The following is a 19,518-nucleotide window of genomic DNA, read 5'->3' on the forward strand; positions in this document are numbered from 1 at the left end:
CTATGTCATTATAGGACCATCAAGAACAGGTTTATCCACAAATTTCACGGACAAATCTTGAGATGTACCTTCAAGTTCTAATATCACTAGTGTATTGGCATAAGGTGATGGTTTTAAAAAAGGAGCTGGCACATAAAGTGCAACTTGAGGTCCACCAAGTGGCCAATACCGACCAAGGTTTACATTGTTTAAAAACACTACACCCTGTAAATATCGAATATTATTTTTTAAATTGTAAATATGTGGATAAAAGTCGACTTAACAGTATTAACTTGTAAGAACACACCTTTGTCCAGCCTGAAGTGTCCAAATAAGTGTCTAAACATTTTGTATAGTTAACTGTTAATGTAAACTGTGTTTTATAAAATGCTGGTAATTTAACACTGTTGACGTTTTCAACTGATTTGATTGAAGAAATCCATGATTTACCATTCAAAGGATATGCAGTCATTTTCCAAGGGCTTAATATTTTATTTCCGAGAATCACTTGATCAAAAATTCCCTAGAAAATATAATTAGTATTATTTTACATACAATATTTTAATTCAGTAATTATACTCAGTTGGTAGTTAAAATAAATATAATACAATCTAATTCAGTGATTGTAAATATTACCACTTTTGTTTCTAAAAAGGTAATGTAACCACTCGCCAGTCTGTACACAATTTATCAAATATTAACTTCTATGGTAACTGGTAAGCATTATATTATACTATAATACTATAGTATACTATTATAAATTATACTATTTCAGTCTCAGACCATGAATAAAATAATTTATTGTCAGCTATTATTACCTTCCTATCTTCAATTAAGTCTCCAAAATTCATCCTTCCCTGATTCTCAATTAAAATGCTTAGGTTTTGAACAGTACGGTTAATGTTTAAGCTTATTGTAGTATTAGCTTTCAACCGATTCATAGTACCCACTTGTACCTAAAAAAAAATTTGAACACTCATGTTTCTAAAACTATAACTGCAATGTAACTCTACTTGATCCAGGCAAATGATTGCTCGATCTCTAACCGTGTTCACAGTTAGGTTTACTGGATTTTCAACATTTTTTTGATCATCTGTTAATGTTGTTTCATACATTACAAAACCAGTGTTAATATCTAAGTCCTCAAACGGTAAAGGAACATCACTGATCACTGGTTTAATACGTTGAGCAACCTTTTCAAATATGCTAACCAAAGGTCTTAAATAGAATTTTCCATAGGCACCTTTGGGTGCGGGATTTGGTGATATCTCGTTTGTCACAGCATATTTCTTAAAAATAATTAATTAATAAACTGTATATGTATATTATGGATAGTTAACTGTTATTAAAACTCACGGCTTCTTCAAGTGTCTGTTTAATTTTGAAATACTTTTCTGTAGGGTCTACAGCTTCATCCAATGGAGCATTATAATCGTATGAGGTCAACTGTGGTAAGTATCCAATACTTTCTTTGGTGTCATTTGTATTCGCTCCCGATGTGAATCCAAAATTTGTACCGAAAATTTTAAACGAAGCATTAATTGCCAACATTACTTTCATTTGTTTTACAACATCGATGGGGTTGACTATAGATACTGATTCTTGCCAATGAGTTAACCAACCGGGATAGAACTCTGAGTTCACTAGTGGACCTCCTTTTTGAACCTTTCTCATGAAGTCAAAACATTGAGAAGCTAAAACAAACATATAAAAATATACTATAATTCAAATCTGCAATAAATTTAATATTTATTAATTCAATTTTATAAATTGGCACGTCTTTCAGTGTTTTGATGATATTTTTAAATTTTTTCACACACCAAATAATCTACTTTGACTTTTTGTAACACTAACCGTTTGATGAAATTCCAAAATCTACAGTTGCGTATACTTCTGGAATAACGCCACAGTCAAAGTATGACTGACCACATCCATCAATTGTAAAAAGCGCAGCCTTATTTTCTATATAACTCCTAAATAAATCACGTATCCATAATTTATACCCAGAATCGAAGGCATAAAAACTTCCATACTCATTTTCTACCTAATGAAATTTATATATATTTTTTTCATCCTTGATTGACAATAGAACATTAAAGATATCTACCAGGCAATCAGAAAAAAATTCCCAAAATATTAAAAAAATAATTTCTGAAAAAATTTCTAACGCTGTATAAGAACAAATAAATGTGGAATTGTGAAAATACAAAAACAAAAATGATTATATATACTTACTCGTTATTAGTTATTACTTGTTAAATTCCTGTTCGGTTTTTAATGTAGTATTAAAATATAATTTTGATCTGCAACATCATATTATGATTCAAGTTATTAACTTTGCTTATTAAAACTGCTTATAGTACTGCTTACTTTCAACTTTTATCACTATTTTGTCACTAAGTCAATAACGTTCCGAAAAGTGCAAAAACTAGGATTTACCACATTGTGACTAAAGTGATGAGTACTGACTGTTTTAAAACACTAATACCTTAAATATATCTTTAACATTAATTTAAATATCACAGTTGGATTAATTTAATTATACCTTAACGGAACCAGTACCGGTTTTTCAAATTTTCCTCAATTCTATAAAATTTGAAAATTATTACGAGGTTCAAACTAAAATGTCCCGAAACTTAAACAGAAAAAACTATTCAAAATATTTAGTTCATTAAAGAATTATTCAAAGGGTACCAGATTGTTAATGTTTAAAAAATTTGGCTAGAGTTAAAATCATAAAAAAAAATTGAAGGGAGGTGTTGGCGCCCGCAGGCAAATTGATTTTAGAAAACAAAAATAAAAGTTTGGAAAAAATTTGACAGTAGAAACACACATTACGAAGTTCAAACTAAAATGCCCCGAAACTTAAACAGAAAAAACTATTCAAAATATTTAGTTCATTAAAGAATGATTATTCATGGGGCACCAAATTATCAATTTTCAAGTCAATACAAATTATTCAACTAGAGTTACAGTACTAAAAAAAAAAATTGAAGAGAGGTGTTGGCGCTGTAGTAAACCCAAAAGCCATTATACTATTTTAAATAAAATAAGTAAAATAATAAATTATACATAGTATAATTTATGAGTAGAAACGTAGGTATTAATATAATCCTAAATAACATAATCCTAAAGGGCTAAGTAGATTGCGCACATCTGTTGGTCACTATGTAGCGTACTGTAAAAGAGGGCCTAACAATTGGGAATTATTTGATGACACTATCAAAAAGTCAAAAGCAGTCAATCAAAATACAGTTGTATTGTGTGAGCTTCTGATTTATACAGTATAATAAAATAAATTATCAAAGCATTTGTATACCATAAAATGTACAAATAAAACATTTTGATTAACTGAATTCAAATTGTATAGGTACTACATTCAAATAACTTGACAATAAATTGTTATCTATTTAAAAAAATTCCAACCTCCAAGTGTAACCAATTTTAAAAAATAAAATTTAATAAGATTGTTTACGAAATTTCTATTAAACGTTTGAAAAACTCTGTGTAAAGTTCTAATAAATACTTAAATATAATACTGCAGAAGTGTAATGAGTGGGGAATAAAATACTTCATACCTGTACTTATACAATAGGTGCCTATACCAATGGAGGTAGGAGGTATTTTATGATTCAACCAGCTTCAGCTGCCTGAGAAGAGGCCGAAAACTTATTAAATTGGGATAATAAAGCAAAATTATATGTTGATTTTGATTCAACGTGGATGCGTCTGAGTAAAACTAAAGTTAAATTAATTAAAATATCAAATGGGGAACTTTATTTCAAAATTTTCTTAACCAGAAATTACGTTTCGAAAACCTTTAATTTAAAAATATAAACTTGGTGCAACTCGAATTTAACTTTGTACACAGTTTTGTATTATTACCAAAATTAAAATATTAGATTTAAAAAGAAAATTTTTTACGAATTCTCAACTCAAAATAATTTGCTAACTTTCGTGATTTTTGAACTTTAAATGCTTATAAAAAAAACGCGCGAAATAGTCGAACGTGGTTTGTTCGCGAACCAGACACGTGCGAATTTCCGGGTATATCGTGCAAATTCGTGCTAATCACGTGCTACATTTTGGTATATCGAGTTTGTTATTATTTTTAATTTTTCACGTTGGGTGGTGCTGGTGAGACGTCTCTCCAGCACCGCACATCATTTTTTGTCATAGAGTTGTATACTTTGTCATGCATATTTTGGCGATAGTCATGCAAATTCATGCTAATTACATGCTAATTTCCTGTAAAAAAAAATTGTAAAATTTTAGAATGGGTGGTGCTGGAGAGACGTTCGTCTTAAAAATTCTGGGGGGCTACAGCACACCTAACAAAACTATTAATTTAAAATAACCTATAAACGCCTTATATCTAAATAAATAAGGAATATTTTTTGGAGGGGTCTGAATCGTAGTTGGGGGGTGGGGGCTATAGCCCCCCCTCTCCCCTCCCCTGTAGTTTTGCCTCTATACATGGGCCCTATATATTTGGTCGCACACCCACCAATATGTACCAAGTTGCGGCACTGCTTTTGACCCCCCAAAGTACTAACTAGATTCACTTTCCTATCAGAAAAGTTACTATTGAAGAAAATCCAAGCACTTTTACTGTCCTAAAAGGTGATGACAGACACAAAAAAAAAATAAAAAAATAAAAAAAAATAAAAAAATAAAAAAAAAATAAAAAAAAAACACACATCATTGTAAAATCAATACATTCATCGCTTCGCTCAGAATCTAAAATGATGAAAAACGGAAATTTCATGCAAGATACAAGTTTTTGACAAAATTGATTTTGATTGTTTGGTGTAACTAAAAAATAACAGTAGATAAATTATATTTTTTAAAATTATAAATTAAAAATTAATAACATTGGACGATTTGGTCGTTTTTTTTTATAATTATTTTTATTGATTTTAACCATGATTTGAATGCAAGAAGGCCGTCTACCATTATGTTACTTTTATTGATGTCTTTTTCAAGATATATTAATTTTTAATATGTTTACTATTTTTATAAATAGATAAAAATAAATAAATACAGTGTGCTTTGATTGTTTTGTTATCACGGGCCTCGATAGATTTTTATACTGCATGATACTCTATTACCATAGCACATATGTTTTTCTATGGGTGAGAAAAATTGCTACTAAAAAAAAACCAATTGGGAGGAAGAGGGCATTAAAAAAAAATGTGTACCCAGCGCAGCAAAATCCTAAATACGCCACTGCATTTACCTGTAGGAATTGTGTTTTTTCAAAATAATAAATTAAACAAATTAAACTAGTTAACAATTTACACTTTATTTGCATAAACAAGTATTTAAATAATATTCCACTGAAACTTAGGAGTTATGACTCTGATGAAACAATATGTCAGACGGTTAATGCCTGATTGTACGGTTTGTATACATTTGATACCTTTGGGTAGACAAATTTCTTTTTGTGTCCACATTAGGCTAAATCCAAAAGAACATAATATTATATTTTATATAATATACGTACATATAATAAAATATGGCTGTTGGTAGTGAAAATGGCATAAATATTTTAAAAATATTTTAGATATATTATTACATCTAAATCAAATTTTAAGGCTGACAAGAAAAAATCAGGAGACATAGATTGTGTCGAAGTGATAAAAAAGAAGCAAAAAAAAGGCAATGTTGACAAGTCGAAAAATAAAGACGTAAAACGAGAAAAAAAATCACGCCTACGTAAAGGTATACAAAAATGTGTTACCAAATTATTCAGTTTTCATTTTATTCAGTAATTTTGTAATTAATATATTATTCGGATTACTGAGAGTAATTCAATGATTTATCATTTTTAACATTCTTAAATCAAATTATTTTTTTTCCTAGAAAAATAACAACTTGAAAAATTAATAAAATATGCTTTTTATGAACAATAATTGAATATATTCTAAAATATGACAAATAGGCTAAATATTCTATAATGTCCAAAATATGATAAAATATGCAAAATAAATTTTTTCCTACGAACTCTATGATGGATAAATCGTCCATATTTTTCATTCTCGTAAAGCTGCATAAAGCCAATAAAAATATGTAAAAAACCTAAAGATCCGCTCTCTATTTATTAGTCATATATGTTATGGCGATAATGCAGTTTAACCCTCGTTACAAATACTAGTTAATGAAAATTTGTTATTATGCTTCTTTGCAGCATTAATAAAATTTATATTTTAAATGCATATGCATTGCTCAAACAGATAGTGTGTTCACAGTGTTAACATATATTAATATATTATACACGTATTAGACAGATTTTTTTAAATTTTAATTTAATTGGTTTTAAAATATTATAATAATAATATAAACCTACTATTCTTTAGAATTTTTACAAGCGGAACAATATTTTTACATTTCTGGGCCAATTCGTTCTTACTACTATTATGCGCCTCATACTATATATAATAGATTATATTATTAATATTATATTCGTTTAACTGTTTCGACAGTTGCGGGTACGGTGCAGTAAACTCTCAGCCGCTGTTAAAGTGCATTCGAGTCATGAAGGGCTAATACGTAAGAGTACCTATACGAGTATGAGAACTTTGCGGAAGTTTTCCTCTTGGCTCGTATAACGGTGTATATTGTGTTTACACGAGGCTGTCGTTCTTTCGGATTACAAAGCTCGCTGCAATGGCATCTTATAGCTCTCACAGTGTGTTGACCCTGAGCAGTAGTATAAATTACGATTTATTAAAACTTTTTGCCGCGCCCGAAATCGGCAATAAGCCAAATCAGAGTTTTTTTTTGTAGTTTTTCCTTCATATTTTCCAAGACGGACAATTAATTTGTGGTATATTAGATTTAGCACTTGGTATAAATCAAACGTGGTTCAAATAATTATATTTACATTTTCCTGATATCACCAAGAACAATTTGAAATTTTCACACAAAATCAGTTAAGTAGTTTTTGAGTACCTATATATAGCATTATAGCTATACAGAATACGTCATACATTCAACTCTCATATTTGTTTTAAGGTATAATTTTTTTATTTGAAACCATAAACGTTACGATTTAATGGATGATTTTAACTTATCTGCAGCCTGAGTAACTATAATGACAACATTTACCTATATACAAAAAAAATACTTATTTCTACTAATTATTTCTCCAATAACCAATAGCTAGCAACCATTTATAAACAAAAATTTCCATCATAAATCTCAAAATATCTGTTTGAGGACATCTCTGGGTTGGACTCAAATTGGAAATCTAAACCATCCAGGGAACCACTCAAACACACACAAACAGTTTCGTTAAAATTGGTACAGCCGTTTAGGGAGAGTTCAGTGACATACAGACAAATCATTTTTATATAGATACATATACATATCTTATACACAATAACCTAAATATTAAATATTATTCTAATTAATGTTACTGCATTATCTTATTATAGAAACGTACCCATCAACTTTTAACTCTAAAGACTAAGAGTATGTGTATAGGAATATATTAATTACAAAATTATTGAATACAATGAAAACTGAATAATTCGGTAACACATTTATTGTATACCTTTATATGGGCGTGATTTTTTTCTCGTCTTACGTCTTTATTATTCGACTTGTCACAATGCCTTTTTTTTGCTTCTTTTCTGTCACTTCGACACAATCTATGCCTCCTGACTTTTTCTTGTCGACCTTAACCCCGTCGTCGACTCCTAGAAAAGAAAAATCATAAATGAACAAAGTATTTTAAAAAACCCTTTAAAATTACAAACTTACTCACAAGTTATGGCACACTTCCTACTTTAAGTTACCTATATTATATTATTAAAGATTAAATCAAAAGTGAACCACCATTTTGTAGTTTTTTTAAATATATGTTCAATGACGACAAACTTTGTTTATGTTTTTAAAAGTTGATTAAATGGGTTTAAATGGATTAAAGGGCTTAACTTACTAAAGATAATAAATAAAAATAAACCTGCCTACCTACTTGAAAATTATTCATTAGATCCAAGTAGAGTTAAAAAAAAGTGAATTCATTTGATAAATTAATTTGATCATTCTGTTGACCGCAAAAATTAATTTTCGATATCAATTTTAAATATTTTTTAACGTCAATACTCAGCAAGTAATAATTTACATGTAAATGCAATAATACAATTTGGAATTTCACTTTTGATCATCACACATATGCAATGTGAAAATTGTTTTTACGGAGGAATAAGCGAACGAGGTGTGAAAAAAGCGAATTTCGGCAAAAAATTTGTTCACCTTTATGTGTGCGTGATTTTTTCTGGTTATACGTCTTTATTTTTTGACGTGTCAACATTAATTTTTTTTTGCTTCTTTTTATAGCTTCGTCACAATCTAAGTCTCCTGTCTTTCTCTTGTCAGCCTTAACCCTGTCGTCAACTCCTAGAAAATAGAAATTACAAATGAACAAAGTATTTTAAAATTATACAAACTACAAAGTTGTGTCAAGATATATATTTTATTTCCAGTACGTATATGATTATCATTAAATCAATATAAACTATATACCTACCTATATGTATACAATATAATATTATGTAAATATTGTGTATCTATTGACTATTATTGATTACAACATAACTTATTATACTATTACAATTTTGATAAATTAAAACCTTTCTACTGTATGGTATATGTGATTTGGTTTAGGAAAAAATTGGTTTTACTCATGATAAAATTTACTTTGTCATGGTTTCACCTAGGTACATACTTACCATACAGTGTCACAAGGTCCCTGGAGCAGGAGGGACACTTTTTGTCCTCTCCTCTCCAATAATTTGGTGCTAGGTCGTAGGAATATCTATGTGGCTATGTTTGTATAAATGGTGTATCCTAGTAGCTGGTAGAGGTATATATACTTATATAATAAAACTGTATGATTTACTCATGTACCTAAAGCAGTAAATATAGACATTTTTGCCCGGTAAATTAAGTTTCTATGTTTGACCCTCCGCAAAAAAAAGATTTGCGACACTGCTATATTAGTAATACAGCAATGGAAAAATAAATAAATAATTAATGGAATATCTTTAGAAATAGATGCTGACAGAATGTCTCCGCTTAAAAACATTCCTTCTGCAGGTTATAACAATATCTATATTATTTACCAATGAATTTAAATTTAACACATTTACACGTCCATTGCTGTAGTGTTACAGTGATCTACTCAATGACGACTGACGAAGTAGGTTCTTATATATAGATACCCTCAAACCTACTACCTATACATCAGAGCGACTTAAGACTTCCCCGATTTCTCCAACTGTTATCACATTTAATTAAACACGTATTACTACTACCTTCTATACTAGAACTTGAAGATTGGCTACGTTGAGCTCTTGCAGAATCCAAAACAACTGCCTCGGTTATTTGTCTTACTTTGCAGGGCTTTACACGCCAGATGATACTCTAAAAATGAATAATTATTTTTCATCGAAAACTTTATAGATATTATACCGTATACCTAGTTTATTATTATTCATCGGTCACTTCTCGCATATCATTTTTATAAATAATATACATATCTAATACACATTAAGCTAAATATTAATTATTATGGTAATTAATGTCACCGTATTATCGTATACGATATTATAGACCACTTATACACGTTTAAAGGCCAGATCATGGTATACGTATATATAAGAATATATCAACTAAAAAAATACTGAATAAAATTAAGTATAGTGTATAGGTTTATATGTATTAGGTACATATTATACTATACCTATTAATAGGCACCGTGAGTGAGACAGTGTCTCGGTTTAATCTAAGCTGACCGTTGGAAAAGAGCTCTTTTATATTAAAAAAAGCTCCCGGTTATTTCTCTAGAAGTTTAGAGAACAAAATATTGAATCTCATATTGAGGAATGAGTGTTGAGATACATCGGTACCACGGAATTAAGATAATATACAGGATACGGAATGGAAAAGTTTTACCAATGTTTTTCTGAGTCCGCCGGCTTCTCACTGTTTGGCATGACAACTGGTGCTTTATAGGATTGTTCTGTGTTAACCGAAAGAATAATAGGAACTAAATGACAATAGTTCATTATTCTCCCGGGCAACACAGAACAATCCTATAAACTATTAAACGATAGTTGTCAAGAAGGTTCAGCCGTTCGGGCTTCACACGTTCGTTCGGTATCCTGTATAATATCTTAAAATAGCCCCCCCCCCACCCCCCATATTGACATATACAATTTCAAAATGCTATTTTGTAAGGGTCTGCTTGCCTTCAATATATTCAGCCTCCCCAAGTCAAAAGTTGAAATTGCGCCTATGTCATTACGGGTTAAGAAGTCATAAGACAACTAATATAGCCATTTAATAATTGATAAATAAAATACAAATTTAGTCTGATTCTATGCTGTTCAAGGGATTCAAGATTCAAATAAATAAGCAAAGGATGGTAATAGATGTATGGGGAGTTCTGGGTACTATTATATTATTCTATATTACTATTATTTTATCTGTATATGAAAAAATAAATAAAACATACGTAATGAACCGTATGACTTACATTGGTACTTTATATTTATAATATTATAATAATACATAGGTTATAGGTACATACTCCATCCTTCTTCAACACGAGCTTTTTTTTTGGTTTCTGCTGAGTCTTTTCTGTCACCACAGGCTTAGTGATAACGGGCAGGGGAAACCACGCCTCGTGGGCCACACGGCGTTTAGTTCTGTCGGAAGTCGATTTTCTGACTAGATCAGCTTCGGTTAAGTTTTCTCTGGGCAACTATAATAAACAGGATATTATTTATTTTCAAATGTAATCAAACGTTAAAAATAAGGACGTCATGAAACTTTTTCCTGAAGTTAGGATAGATTTGTCGTGTCACTACGCGTGTATTGTCGTAACATATTTAAATTTATATTAAAATAATATAATATAATATATATTATATAGGTAACAAAATATAGTTAATAGCTTAATAAATATTAATATGTACCTCATATATTGTTTTAGGAGTCCGTGCAAGTTTCGTCGGTTGAATACCTAAAAAATGAATACGAAATATCGAAATAGGTATATATATATATATTATATATAACACAATATCTAACTATTATACCTATTGTATTTAAAATATACATAATAATATATTATAATAAAGGCAGTGGTTAAACTAGTTAAAGAGGGGGGGGGGCAGAGGCAAGATTATGCGTCCTCTATTTAAGTTTCCAAAAACCGATGGGACGCTTATTAACGTGATATTCTATATAAATTATTTTTGATTTGTTTTATTAATGAAATATATAAAACTAAAACAAGTTAAAATTTTAAATACATTTTTTTTAACATTTCAGTCTATGATTTACAATTTATTTGTAAATCAAAATGTTAACAGTAAAAAAAAATTTTGGGGATCTATCCTAATTAGGCCCCTGTATAGAATCTAACCCATGTGTTAGATTTTAAACTACCTACACTTACTTATGTTTTGATACTTTCCGTTTGTAGCCATCGTGTAAATTGAAATGACTTTAACTTAGTGAAACAAATTGATCAGTAATAAATAGTTTTCTAATCCAGTAAAATATACTATAGTGGTAGGTGTAATAAACAGCCATACACGAACAAAATATTTGCGATTTATAAATTAATGTTGATTGAGTTTTACAGTCAAACAGTCGTTAATAAACAAACAATATACCTAGCCAGGATTCTAAAAAACCGGCGCTCGAACACATCAATTATTGTTTTTTTAAGTTTTCTTGTGTACATATTACATTATTTTTATAATGTAGGTAGTTATCTATTTAAATTATTTCGGATGGCTTAGAGAAAATAAAATAAATAGTCATTTTTACACTTACTAGTATCGAAATAACTATAATATACATATATTATAACCATATAGGTAGGTATGTCTCAAAAGTTTAGATGCCTACCTTCAAAATAGTTGGTCAAACAGTATAATACTTGTAGCATCGGCGTAGGTAGTTATGATTTGTTCTGGGATATACGATTTTTTTAATAAACGTCAGGCGGGGGATATATTATACACCACTATACACAATACACAGTATAATAATTTATATTGAACATATTAATCACATTGTTTAATAATACATTTTTTAATCTATAATACCTATATAATATGTATTATAATATAAAATATATACTCGTATACTACTGAATCATCGCTGTTTCACAAAACTACCTATTATGAATTTGAAATTAAAACCGTGTCTATATATTTTTTGGTTACACTATAAACTACTTGTAGAAACCTCGTTCTAAATTATCAATGTATTTAGCTATAAAAATTGGATAATTGATAATTTATAAATTTATAAATTATAATAATTTTTTATCGATGTTTGTACAAAAAAAAAATATTTCAAATTTCAAATGCTACTATACCAACTTGAAGCTGGAGTTCTCCAAGTTAAGCGACCTTTCAATGTTTATACAGCTGACATTCATAAAATCGCAAAAACTATTATGGACACCAATGCAGATCTTTCACGTCTTGGAAATGATGACACTGTAAATGCAATCAATTTTCTTCAAACACATTTCAACTTAATTGATGAGTGATCTCTGCAGGTCATCCAATTGGAGAATTTAGGTAAACCCAGATAAATCAATATATATATAGGTATACTTTCCGTCTATTTTTGTTTTTCCCGACGCTTTTGAAAACTACTGGGAGTTTTGTATTTTGATCAACTAGATTCACTTTCCTATTGAACAAGATACTGAAGTTGAAAATAGAAGCATTATTTCGTCTACTTATCGTGTACACACACAAAAAATAAAAAAACACATTTACGAAAAATGGCTTTAAACCATAAGTGGCATAAAAATATAAAATATCATAAAAACGAAAAAAAAGCTTTAAAAAAAATGCTAAATAAAAATGTCAGTTTTCAATTCTTTGATGTATGAAACAAATTTTTTGTTTGGAAAGCAATGTTTTAGAAAATTCAGAAAAAAGTGTAATTTACATTTAAATATACACGACCTAGTTATAAGTAATAATTTCTGATGCATTTATAACGAGAGGTTGGTCAATCAGTCGAATTGAAATCTAAAATCTTCAACACTTAATATAAACAATTTTTCATACTCACACTTTATGAATTATGATATGAAAATACAAAATATTTATAATTTAAATTTACATTATTTTTATCATTATATATTTTTTAAGTTTTCTTTAAATTTTTCATTTTAGTACTTTTTTCCTCCATAAATTAATTACATAGCGGTAAGAATGTTGGGCGACTGGTGACTTCATGTTTCTACCTAAGGTCTTAGTTAATAAGTATTAAGTTTTATAAAATGAAACAAAATGTTTAAACTAATAATTATAGCTAGGTATATTTTATTGATTTAACTTAGGTAATACAAATATTAATTATTAAAAATATACTTATTTGTACAAATACTACAAAAAAAAAAAAATCATCATATAAAACAGAGAATAGTATTTTATTGTAAGAAATTTTAATTAAATCATGTAACTAACGATTTTTTGAAAACTTTTCATTTACACATGAGCTGCTTGAACCTTCTGTGTATCGTCATCATTTTCATCGCTGATTTTTTGTTTATTTATCATTTCTATTAACTCTTCTGTTGCTGATTTTTCTTCCCATACAGGCCTTGATAACATCTCAGATGGAAACTGTGTAATGTTTAATGCAGGATCCTTGTTTGTAAAAGGACTCCAGACTCCTTGAATAGAAGGGCATTCTGTATGCCACATTTTTACATACCTCATAAGCGGTATACCAGATCGGGTGGTGTATAAATTTAACCACTTGATCATTTGTTGTGCAGTGAAATTGTGACAACTGATTACTTCGCGTTCGCCATTCAAATATTCGGCGACAAATGAAGGTGACTTGTGACGACGAGGCTTCAAGTACAAAGCTGTACCTGGGTGATCTTGTGCAAAACTTACTAGATCTGTTTCGATGAAATCACGGATTCCACGACTAGATCCACTGCTCTTACAAAATCTTAATGTGACTCTTTTCAATTGACAGATATAACGCCCAATACCATTTTGAAGCGGAACTCTAGGAAAACCTCTTGGTGTAAAACGACTGCTCGACATGGTGATATGATTTATTCTTATTTATTAGTTTAAAAACAACAGGTTTTATGACTTTGGAGTTGAAACAATTACTGAGAATAATATTGAGAGTTGAATGTCTGTAGCCTGAGCCCTGAATAGTGAATACTTAATATTAATTATTAATACTAAACTCGTGTGCAGTACTGCTGTGTGCACTGTCTTATCTTTTATCACTGGTATATCTATTACCTATAACCACACTACGACCGAGTTGTTCATATAGTGTTTGTTACCCGGTCTTGAGTAGTTGTTACCCCATCAGAATTTTGTCTATGGTTTATTGTGATTTGTGTATTATCTATAAAGAACAGATAAAATAAAAAATAAATAGTTTTTTACTTTCTAGTGTCTTGTCTAGTAACCGTCTACTATTAACTATTAACGTGTTTTTTTTAAAAATTAAAATTCACTATACAGTTGACATTTTGAATTATAAATTGAACCTATTATACCTAGTGTTATTTATTTTTTCGTTATTACCATTTTTGAACAGTTTTTTTTTTTGTTCTCACTTGATCAAAATGGTTAGGATGTGCTCAATTCCACTTTGTAAAGGTGTTACATCAAAACAACATAATGTTAAACTACATAAGTAATCAATATCATACAATATACCTATTATATTTGATATGCTTCAATTGTATTTTTATTAATGATTTTGGTATTTATTATAGGTTTGCAGCATCAGAAAAACTCCGACATATATGGCTACATCGAATTAAGTCGTATTATCCTAATTTTAAAATTAGTAACAGCAGTTTAGTATGTAGTAAACATTTTTCTGAAATTGATTTCATAAAAAACGCTAGGTCTGAAACATTTTCACTTCATAAAGATGCGGTACCCTCGTTGTTTGACGTCCAAGAATGTGTGTATGTTTTTAGTGATAGTAAGTTATTGTGCTATTACTTATTACACATTATATTCCATTATGTTAGCTATATACTTATAAATCTTTATTATTAAATCTTTCAACTTATTATAATTTACCTAGGTGAACTTGATGGTGGTTCGAATATTCCTATTCCATCTATTGATGATGTTATGGAAGTTACACAAACAGAGATGAATGATATTTCCAATATTTCTGGACCATCAAACATTGATGTTTTAAAAGCTACACAAAGTTTGGATTTTCAAGTACCAGTAAATTCAAAAAGTATGATGAATGCCACCAATAACGCCATGTAATTAATATTGTTTATTTTTAATTATTTAGTTATTATACTCTTTATTACTTTAATAATTGTTATTATTTAAAATAATATTTTTACGAATGTGTTCTTCAGGGAAAGAAAAATATTATTTGGTGATTTTAAAGCTGATGATTTGAATACTCCAAGAAAGCTCATACAATATTGGGATGTATCTCAACAAACTGTTAACAAATACAAATATATAATAAAAATGTTACACAATAAGAATGCTTGGTTAACAAAGAGAGTTCAAAATTTATGCCAAACGATTAAACATCTGAAAGAAGAGAAGACAATTTTGGATAACTGTTTACGTCCTTAAGGTTAGTGTCAAAAGTAAAATAAATCAGAAATCACATAAGTACATTGTACATAGGTGATTCTTTAGTTTAATATTATGGACATATTTTTTTATTTAAAAAAAATGAAAGAAATTGAAAATAAATAATTTAATGCTACATATATAATCAACTGTATCAAAACATTTTGGAGACCATTCATGTATAAAATGTATTTACAAAATAAAATACTTATCCAATCGTGATAAATTCTTATATCTAATAACTGATTACTGGAACTGAGTAGTTTCATAAGTCCTAACTAAAGGATCGTTCATTGTTTATTAAGGATTGTTAAGAATTAATGCCTAAACTTAAAGCTAAAAATTGGTTATTGCCACTTTTGACTATATTGGTATATATTTTTCAAGGACCCTCTGGTTATCCATAATACTTTTTAAATTTATCAAAAAATCTTTTTTATTTTAGGAATGATAATTTTAAGATAATCAAAATGAGATAATCATGGTTTGGATGAAATATTATTCTTAGGATGGTACAATGGACTGTGAACTAAAAACGACATGATGGGGTGATGGGCTGGTCTACCATGGTAGTGGAAATGCTACAAATCCTTGATAAGGTAAAGCAATAGCATTTAAAATGATATGTAATATTATAATATTGTAACATTGACACATTGACCATTGTCTCAACAAAGCTCTTGTGGATGTCTATAGATTTATATTATACCTAATTATCTTCCATAAATGCTGGTTTGTCACTATAGCTTATAACATGTTTCAGGTGCCAGAGTGTTACTATTGTATCAACCTTATGTGCTGGCATTGTCCAAAATTATACTACGAATTATGTTGAAGATTTTAATTTCAAAAGACTATACCTACAACTACTGATATGATGAAAAGAGATGTGTGTTTACTGTTCCTAATAATAATAAATATTCTTGCAAGTTGCAGTCTCGCTGAATGACAAAAATTATGCATATTTAACCAGCATATCAAGCAGGCAGCAGCTATAATGAACACTTATATTATAGCATTATTGTTCTGATTAAGTAAATTCTATATAATATCAAAACAATATTTGAAGTGTTTAAAGGAATTAAGACTTAGATTATAATATTAACTCTAGGAATAAACAGTTGTTTTTGTTAAAAATTCAATACACATATACTTATATTCTTATTATATAAATGTATTTATTTTTTTTTAGTACCAATAACCAGCCCCAATACACGATCTCAAAAAGATTGTGATAATATATTACTAGAGGATTTATTAAAATGTTTGCTAAACATATGATGATTTATTGAATGATCTTGGTATTCATGGAAAAAATCAACTGGACGATCATCATTTTTATAAAAATTGTAATGTCATTGAGAATTCTTGGTAGCAACAACAAAATCAGTGAGATTCATCAAGATTCTGAATCTATATTGTAGTGTTTGTTAGAAAGAATATCTAGAAAGAACAACTACTCTCTTTTCACCAAATTTAGATGATGTTATGAAAAAAATAATTGCACGGTTTAGTAAAACTCCATATTAGCGCAAGTGGCTACACTTTCACCAAGATGTTGGAATAATGGCTGTGGATATTTGCAGTTCATACTGAGAAGATCATCTAGCAGAAAACACATAGACAATTTTTAACCCAAATTTAATGATGCAAACTATGGATTTAATAAAAGCTGGATCTACATTAAGATTTAAGACCCATATTTTCACATTGTTAATGTTTATTGAGACTATAAATATTAGTGATTGGCAACAATATAATTTTGTGTATCGATATTGTTCCGATTTTACCGATATTGTATCGTGATATCATAAGCTATCGTAAGTTGAACAATATCAATATTGTATCGAAAATGTCTAAAATATTTTTAAATATTAACTACCTACTTAGTACTCATAAGTTATTACTCATTAAAAATTAATAATCATTATTTATTAATTCAAAAATTTGTTTTACATTGCTAATTGAAGATAAGAAAAAAAACTTGTTACAATAATTCCAGATATTGTATCGAAATATCAATACTGTTGCCATCACTAATAAATATATTAGGTAAATGATTAGCCCAAAGCCAAGTTTTAATTATATTCTTTAATATTATATATTATATGAAAATATGTGACATGGTTCACAAACAGCTAAAGGATCAATAAAAAAAATTTATTATTACCTATTTATTTTATTTCTCAGATGAAAGAACACTGTCCCACTGACACTAGTTAAAGTATACCTAATAAATTATTTTATATGGTCTAATAGATACACTCTGGTTTTGTCACTAACATAATGTCACTATTAGTTTAAACAGAAAACAAATTGAACATTTAAAAAAAATAAAACTCATCCTTGGATAACTAAGTTAAAATATCCAGATTTGTAGTATGTACAAAATTGTATGTGAAATTACAATGTTTGCTGTATGGACCATGGATGATACAATTTTAGAGTTATAGACATGAAGCATACGTAGTAACTACTCAATACTTACTAGTCAGATAGTCAGTAGTCACTCGGCACTCTTTTGATAAAATAAGTTAAAAATATTGAAAAAATAGTTTAAAATATTAATTTGCTGGAATAAACAGATACATATTATATTTTTTTATTGAACTTAAAAAAAAACATCATCAACAAAGGTTATTTTTTTTTGATTTTAAATCAGTATATATATTATAAAAGTTGGCTAGGTATATAAAGTTAACAATCTTAACAAATAAATAATCATAAATTCATAGTAATGTTGATTAAATATATACAATAAATGCAGTAATACTATTGTACAGCTATGTTTGCTAAATGTTATTATTTTACTCTGTTTTTATTTTAAGGGTTATCATATTTGTGATTTTTTTGGTGTTTGGTCCTGATGCTTCCCATGTTTGGAGGGATGCAGTGCTTGACTTGGGGGACGGAGTACCCCAACTAATTTTTCAGAAATTTTAACGTAGGTACCCCTATTATTTTTAGCAGGGGACGCTTCTTCATTCTGCATTTTTATCAAAATGTGCGAGATACCATCATCATTTGTCTTATGATTATTTCATTACCACGGATCTATAAATTAGTTAATATTATTAACTAATTATTAGTTAAGTTACTTTTGTTATTATTTATAACTATAATATATATATAATAGATACATGCATTATTGCATTAATTACCTATGTCTTGTTTTTTTAATTGATTATTTATAAATATTTTTTATATGATTTAAAAAGGGTTATTAGGGGGATCTTTTTATCACAGATATGACGAAGGAACTACTAAATTTACCATAATGTTGTCGGTAATAACGGTCTAATAATTTCTAAATTTAATATTACTTTATTTATCTTAAGAAAACTCATTGGTGGAGCGAACTATTCTTCACTAGGCTCCTGGTAAATTTACTACTTATCTACTATTAGTTATGTATCCTAAATTTTTTATATCCTCCATTTGCATTAACAATCAAAATATTATTTAAAAGAGTTTTATAACATAATTTACTAGTTCAACTAACATCAAATAGAATTAAAATTCATTTTAAAACAAAACTTCTGCCACTGCTAGAAATATATTAGAATATATTTTGTAGTATTATACTCAGTGTAGGTACAGAGAATATAGCACTCGTAATAAATAGCCGATTTTATTACAAAATTGTATGAACATATAAGTTGTAATAAATAGATTGACAAAAATTGGATGTATTATATAACTAAGTAGTAAGTATAACACAAATAGAAAGATACCTAATACAGACGTACAATTAATACTCTTAAAATATTACATAAAATTACTCCACAGTTAAAAGTTAATATAACTTATAGGAACCTAAATTAAGAAATATTTAGATATATTCCAAGCTATTACAAATACCTAAGTACTTACTAAATTAATTTAATTT

At 28.6% G+C, this 19,518-nt stretch overlaps 4 protein-coding genes across 5 annotated transcripts; 1 reads left to right on the forward strand and 3 right to left on the reverse strand.

The window, feature by feature from the left end:
• On the reverse strand, positions 1–3,869 carry LOC132947538 (beta-galactosidase-like). The gene is made up of 9 exons (XM_061017844.1): positions 2,350–3,869; positions 2,215–2,282; positions 2,024–2,082; positions 1,834–1,952; positions 1,336–1,673; positions 993–1,268; positions 798–935; positions 287–502; positions 1–204 (listed from the first exon to the last, which is right to left on the reverse strand). Exons 3-9 carry the CDS (start codon positions 2,071–2,073, stop codon positions 1–3), a joined length of 1,341 nt encoding a protein of 446 aa, XP_060873827.1. The 5' UTR covers positions 2,074–2,082; positions 2,215–2,282; positions 2,350–3,869.
• A 4,468-nt stretch (positions 3,870–8,337) lies between these two features.
• On the reverse strand, positions 8,338–11,483 carry LOC132947539 (uncharacterized). Its single transcript, XM_061017845.1, has 4 exons — positions 11,453–11,483; positions 10,968–11,014; positions 10,580–10,753; positions 8,338–8,385 (listed from the first exon to the last, which is right to left on the reverse strand). The coding sequence occupies exons 1-4, from the start codon at positions 11,481–11,483 to the stop codon at positions 8,338–8,340; spliced, it is 300 nt and encodes a 99-aa protein (XP_060873828.1).
• Positions 11,484–13,322: 1,839 nt separating this feature from the next.
• On the reverse strand, positions 13,323–14,262 carry LOC132946504 (large ribosomal subunit protein mL43). The gene has a single exon (XM_061016538.1). It carries the CDS (start codon positions 14,088–14,090, stop codon positions 13,518–13,520), a length of 573 nt encoding a protein of 190 aa, XP_060872521.1. The 5' UTR covers positions 14,091–14,262; the 3' UTR covers positions 13,323–13,517.
• A 148-nt stretch (positions 14,263–14,410) lies between these two features.
• On the forward strand, positions 14,411–17,811 carry LOC132946290 (uncharacterized). 2 transcript variants are annotated; one of them, XM_061016203.1, is made up of 7 exons: positions 14,411–14,703; positions 14,786–15,000; positions 15,106–15,298; positions 15,401–15,630; positions 16,075–16,228; positions 16,393–16,663; positions 16,822–17,811. In XM_061016203.1, exons 1-4 carry the CDS (start codon positions 14,633–14,635, stop codon positions 15,627–15,629), a joined length of 708 nt encoding a protein of 235 aa, XP_060872186.1. In that variant the 5' UTR covers positions 14,411–14,632; the 3' UTR covers position 15,630; positions 16,075–16,228; positions 16,393–16,663; positions 16,822–17,811. The 2 variants fall into 2 exon arrangements, with proteins under 2 accessions (XP_060872186.1, XP_060872185.1); XM_061016202.1 differs by having other exon boundaries at positions 16,393–17,810.
• The last annotated feature ends 1,707 nt before the right edge of the window (positions 17,812–19,518 follow it).

This window comes from Metopolophium dirhodum, chromosome 6 (assembly GCF_019925205.1).
Source record: "Metopolophium dirhodum isolate CAU chromosome 6, ASM1992520v1, whole genome shotgun sequence".
In the NCBI taxonomy this organism is placed as follows: domain Eukaryota; kingdom Metazoa; phylum Arthropoda; class Insecta; order Hemiptera; family Aphididae; genus Metopolophium; species Metopolophium dirhodum.

Coding starts and splice junctions, on each gene's coding strand:
- LOC132947538 (XM_061017844.1), bottom strand. CDS start 2,073: ATGTTCTATTGTCAATCAAGGATGAAAAAAATATATATAAATTTCATT. Junction 1,269..1,335: donor AACAGACACTTGAAGAAGCC/GTGAGTTTTAAT, acceptor ATTATTTTTAAG/AAATATGCTGTGACAAACGA. Junction 503..797: donor ACTTAATTGAAGATAGGAAG/GTAATAATAGCT, acceptor TATATTTTCTAG/GGAATTTTTGATCAAGTGAT.
- LOC132947539 (XM_061017845.1), bottom strand. CDS start 11,483: ATGGCTACAAACGGAAAGTATCAAAACATAA. Junction 10,754..10,967: donor CTCCTAAAACAATATATGAG/GTACATATTAAT, acceptor TGTTTATTATAG/TTGCCCAGAGAAAACTTAAC. Junction 8,386..10,579: donor TCGTGTTGAAGAAGGATGGA/GTATGTACCTAT, acceptor TCTATTTTCTAG/GAGTTGACGACAGGGTTAAG.
- LOC132946504 (XM_061016538.1), bottom strand. CDS start 14,090: ATGTCGAGCAGTCGTTTTACACCAAGAGGTTTTCCTAGAGTTCCGCTT.
- LOC132946290 (XM_061016203.1), top strand. CDS start 14,633: ATGGTTAGGATGTGCTCAATTCCACTTTGTAAAGGTGTTACATCAAAA. Junction 14,704..14,785: donor CATAATGTTAAACTACATAA/GTAATCAATATC, acceptor TATTTATTATAG/GTTTGCAGCATCAGAAAAAC. Junction 15,299..15,400: donor AATGCCACCAATAACGCCAT/GTAATTAATATT, acceptor TGTGTTCTTCAG/GGAAAGAAAAATATTATTTG.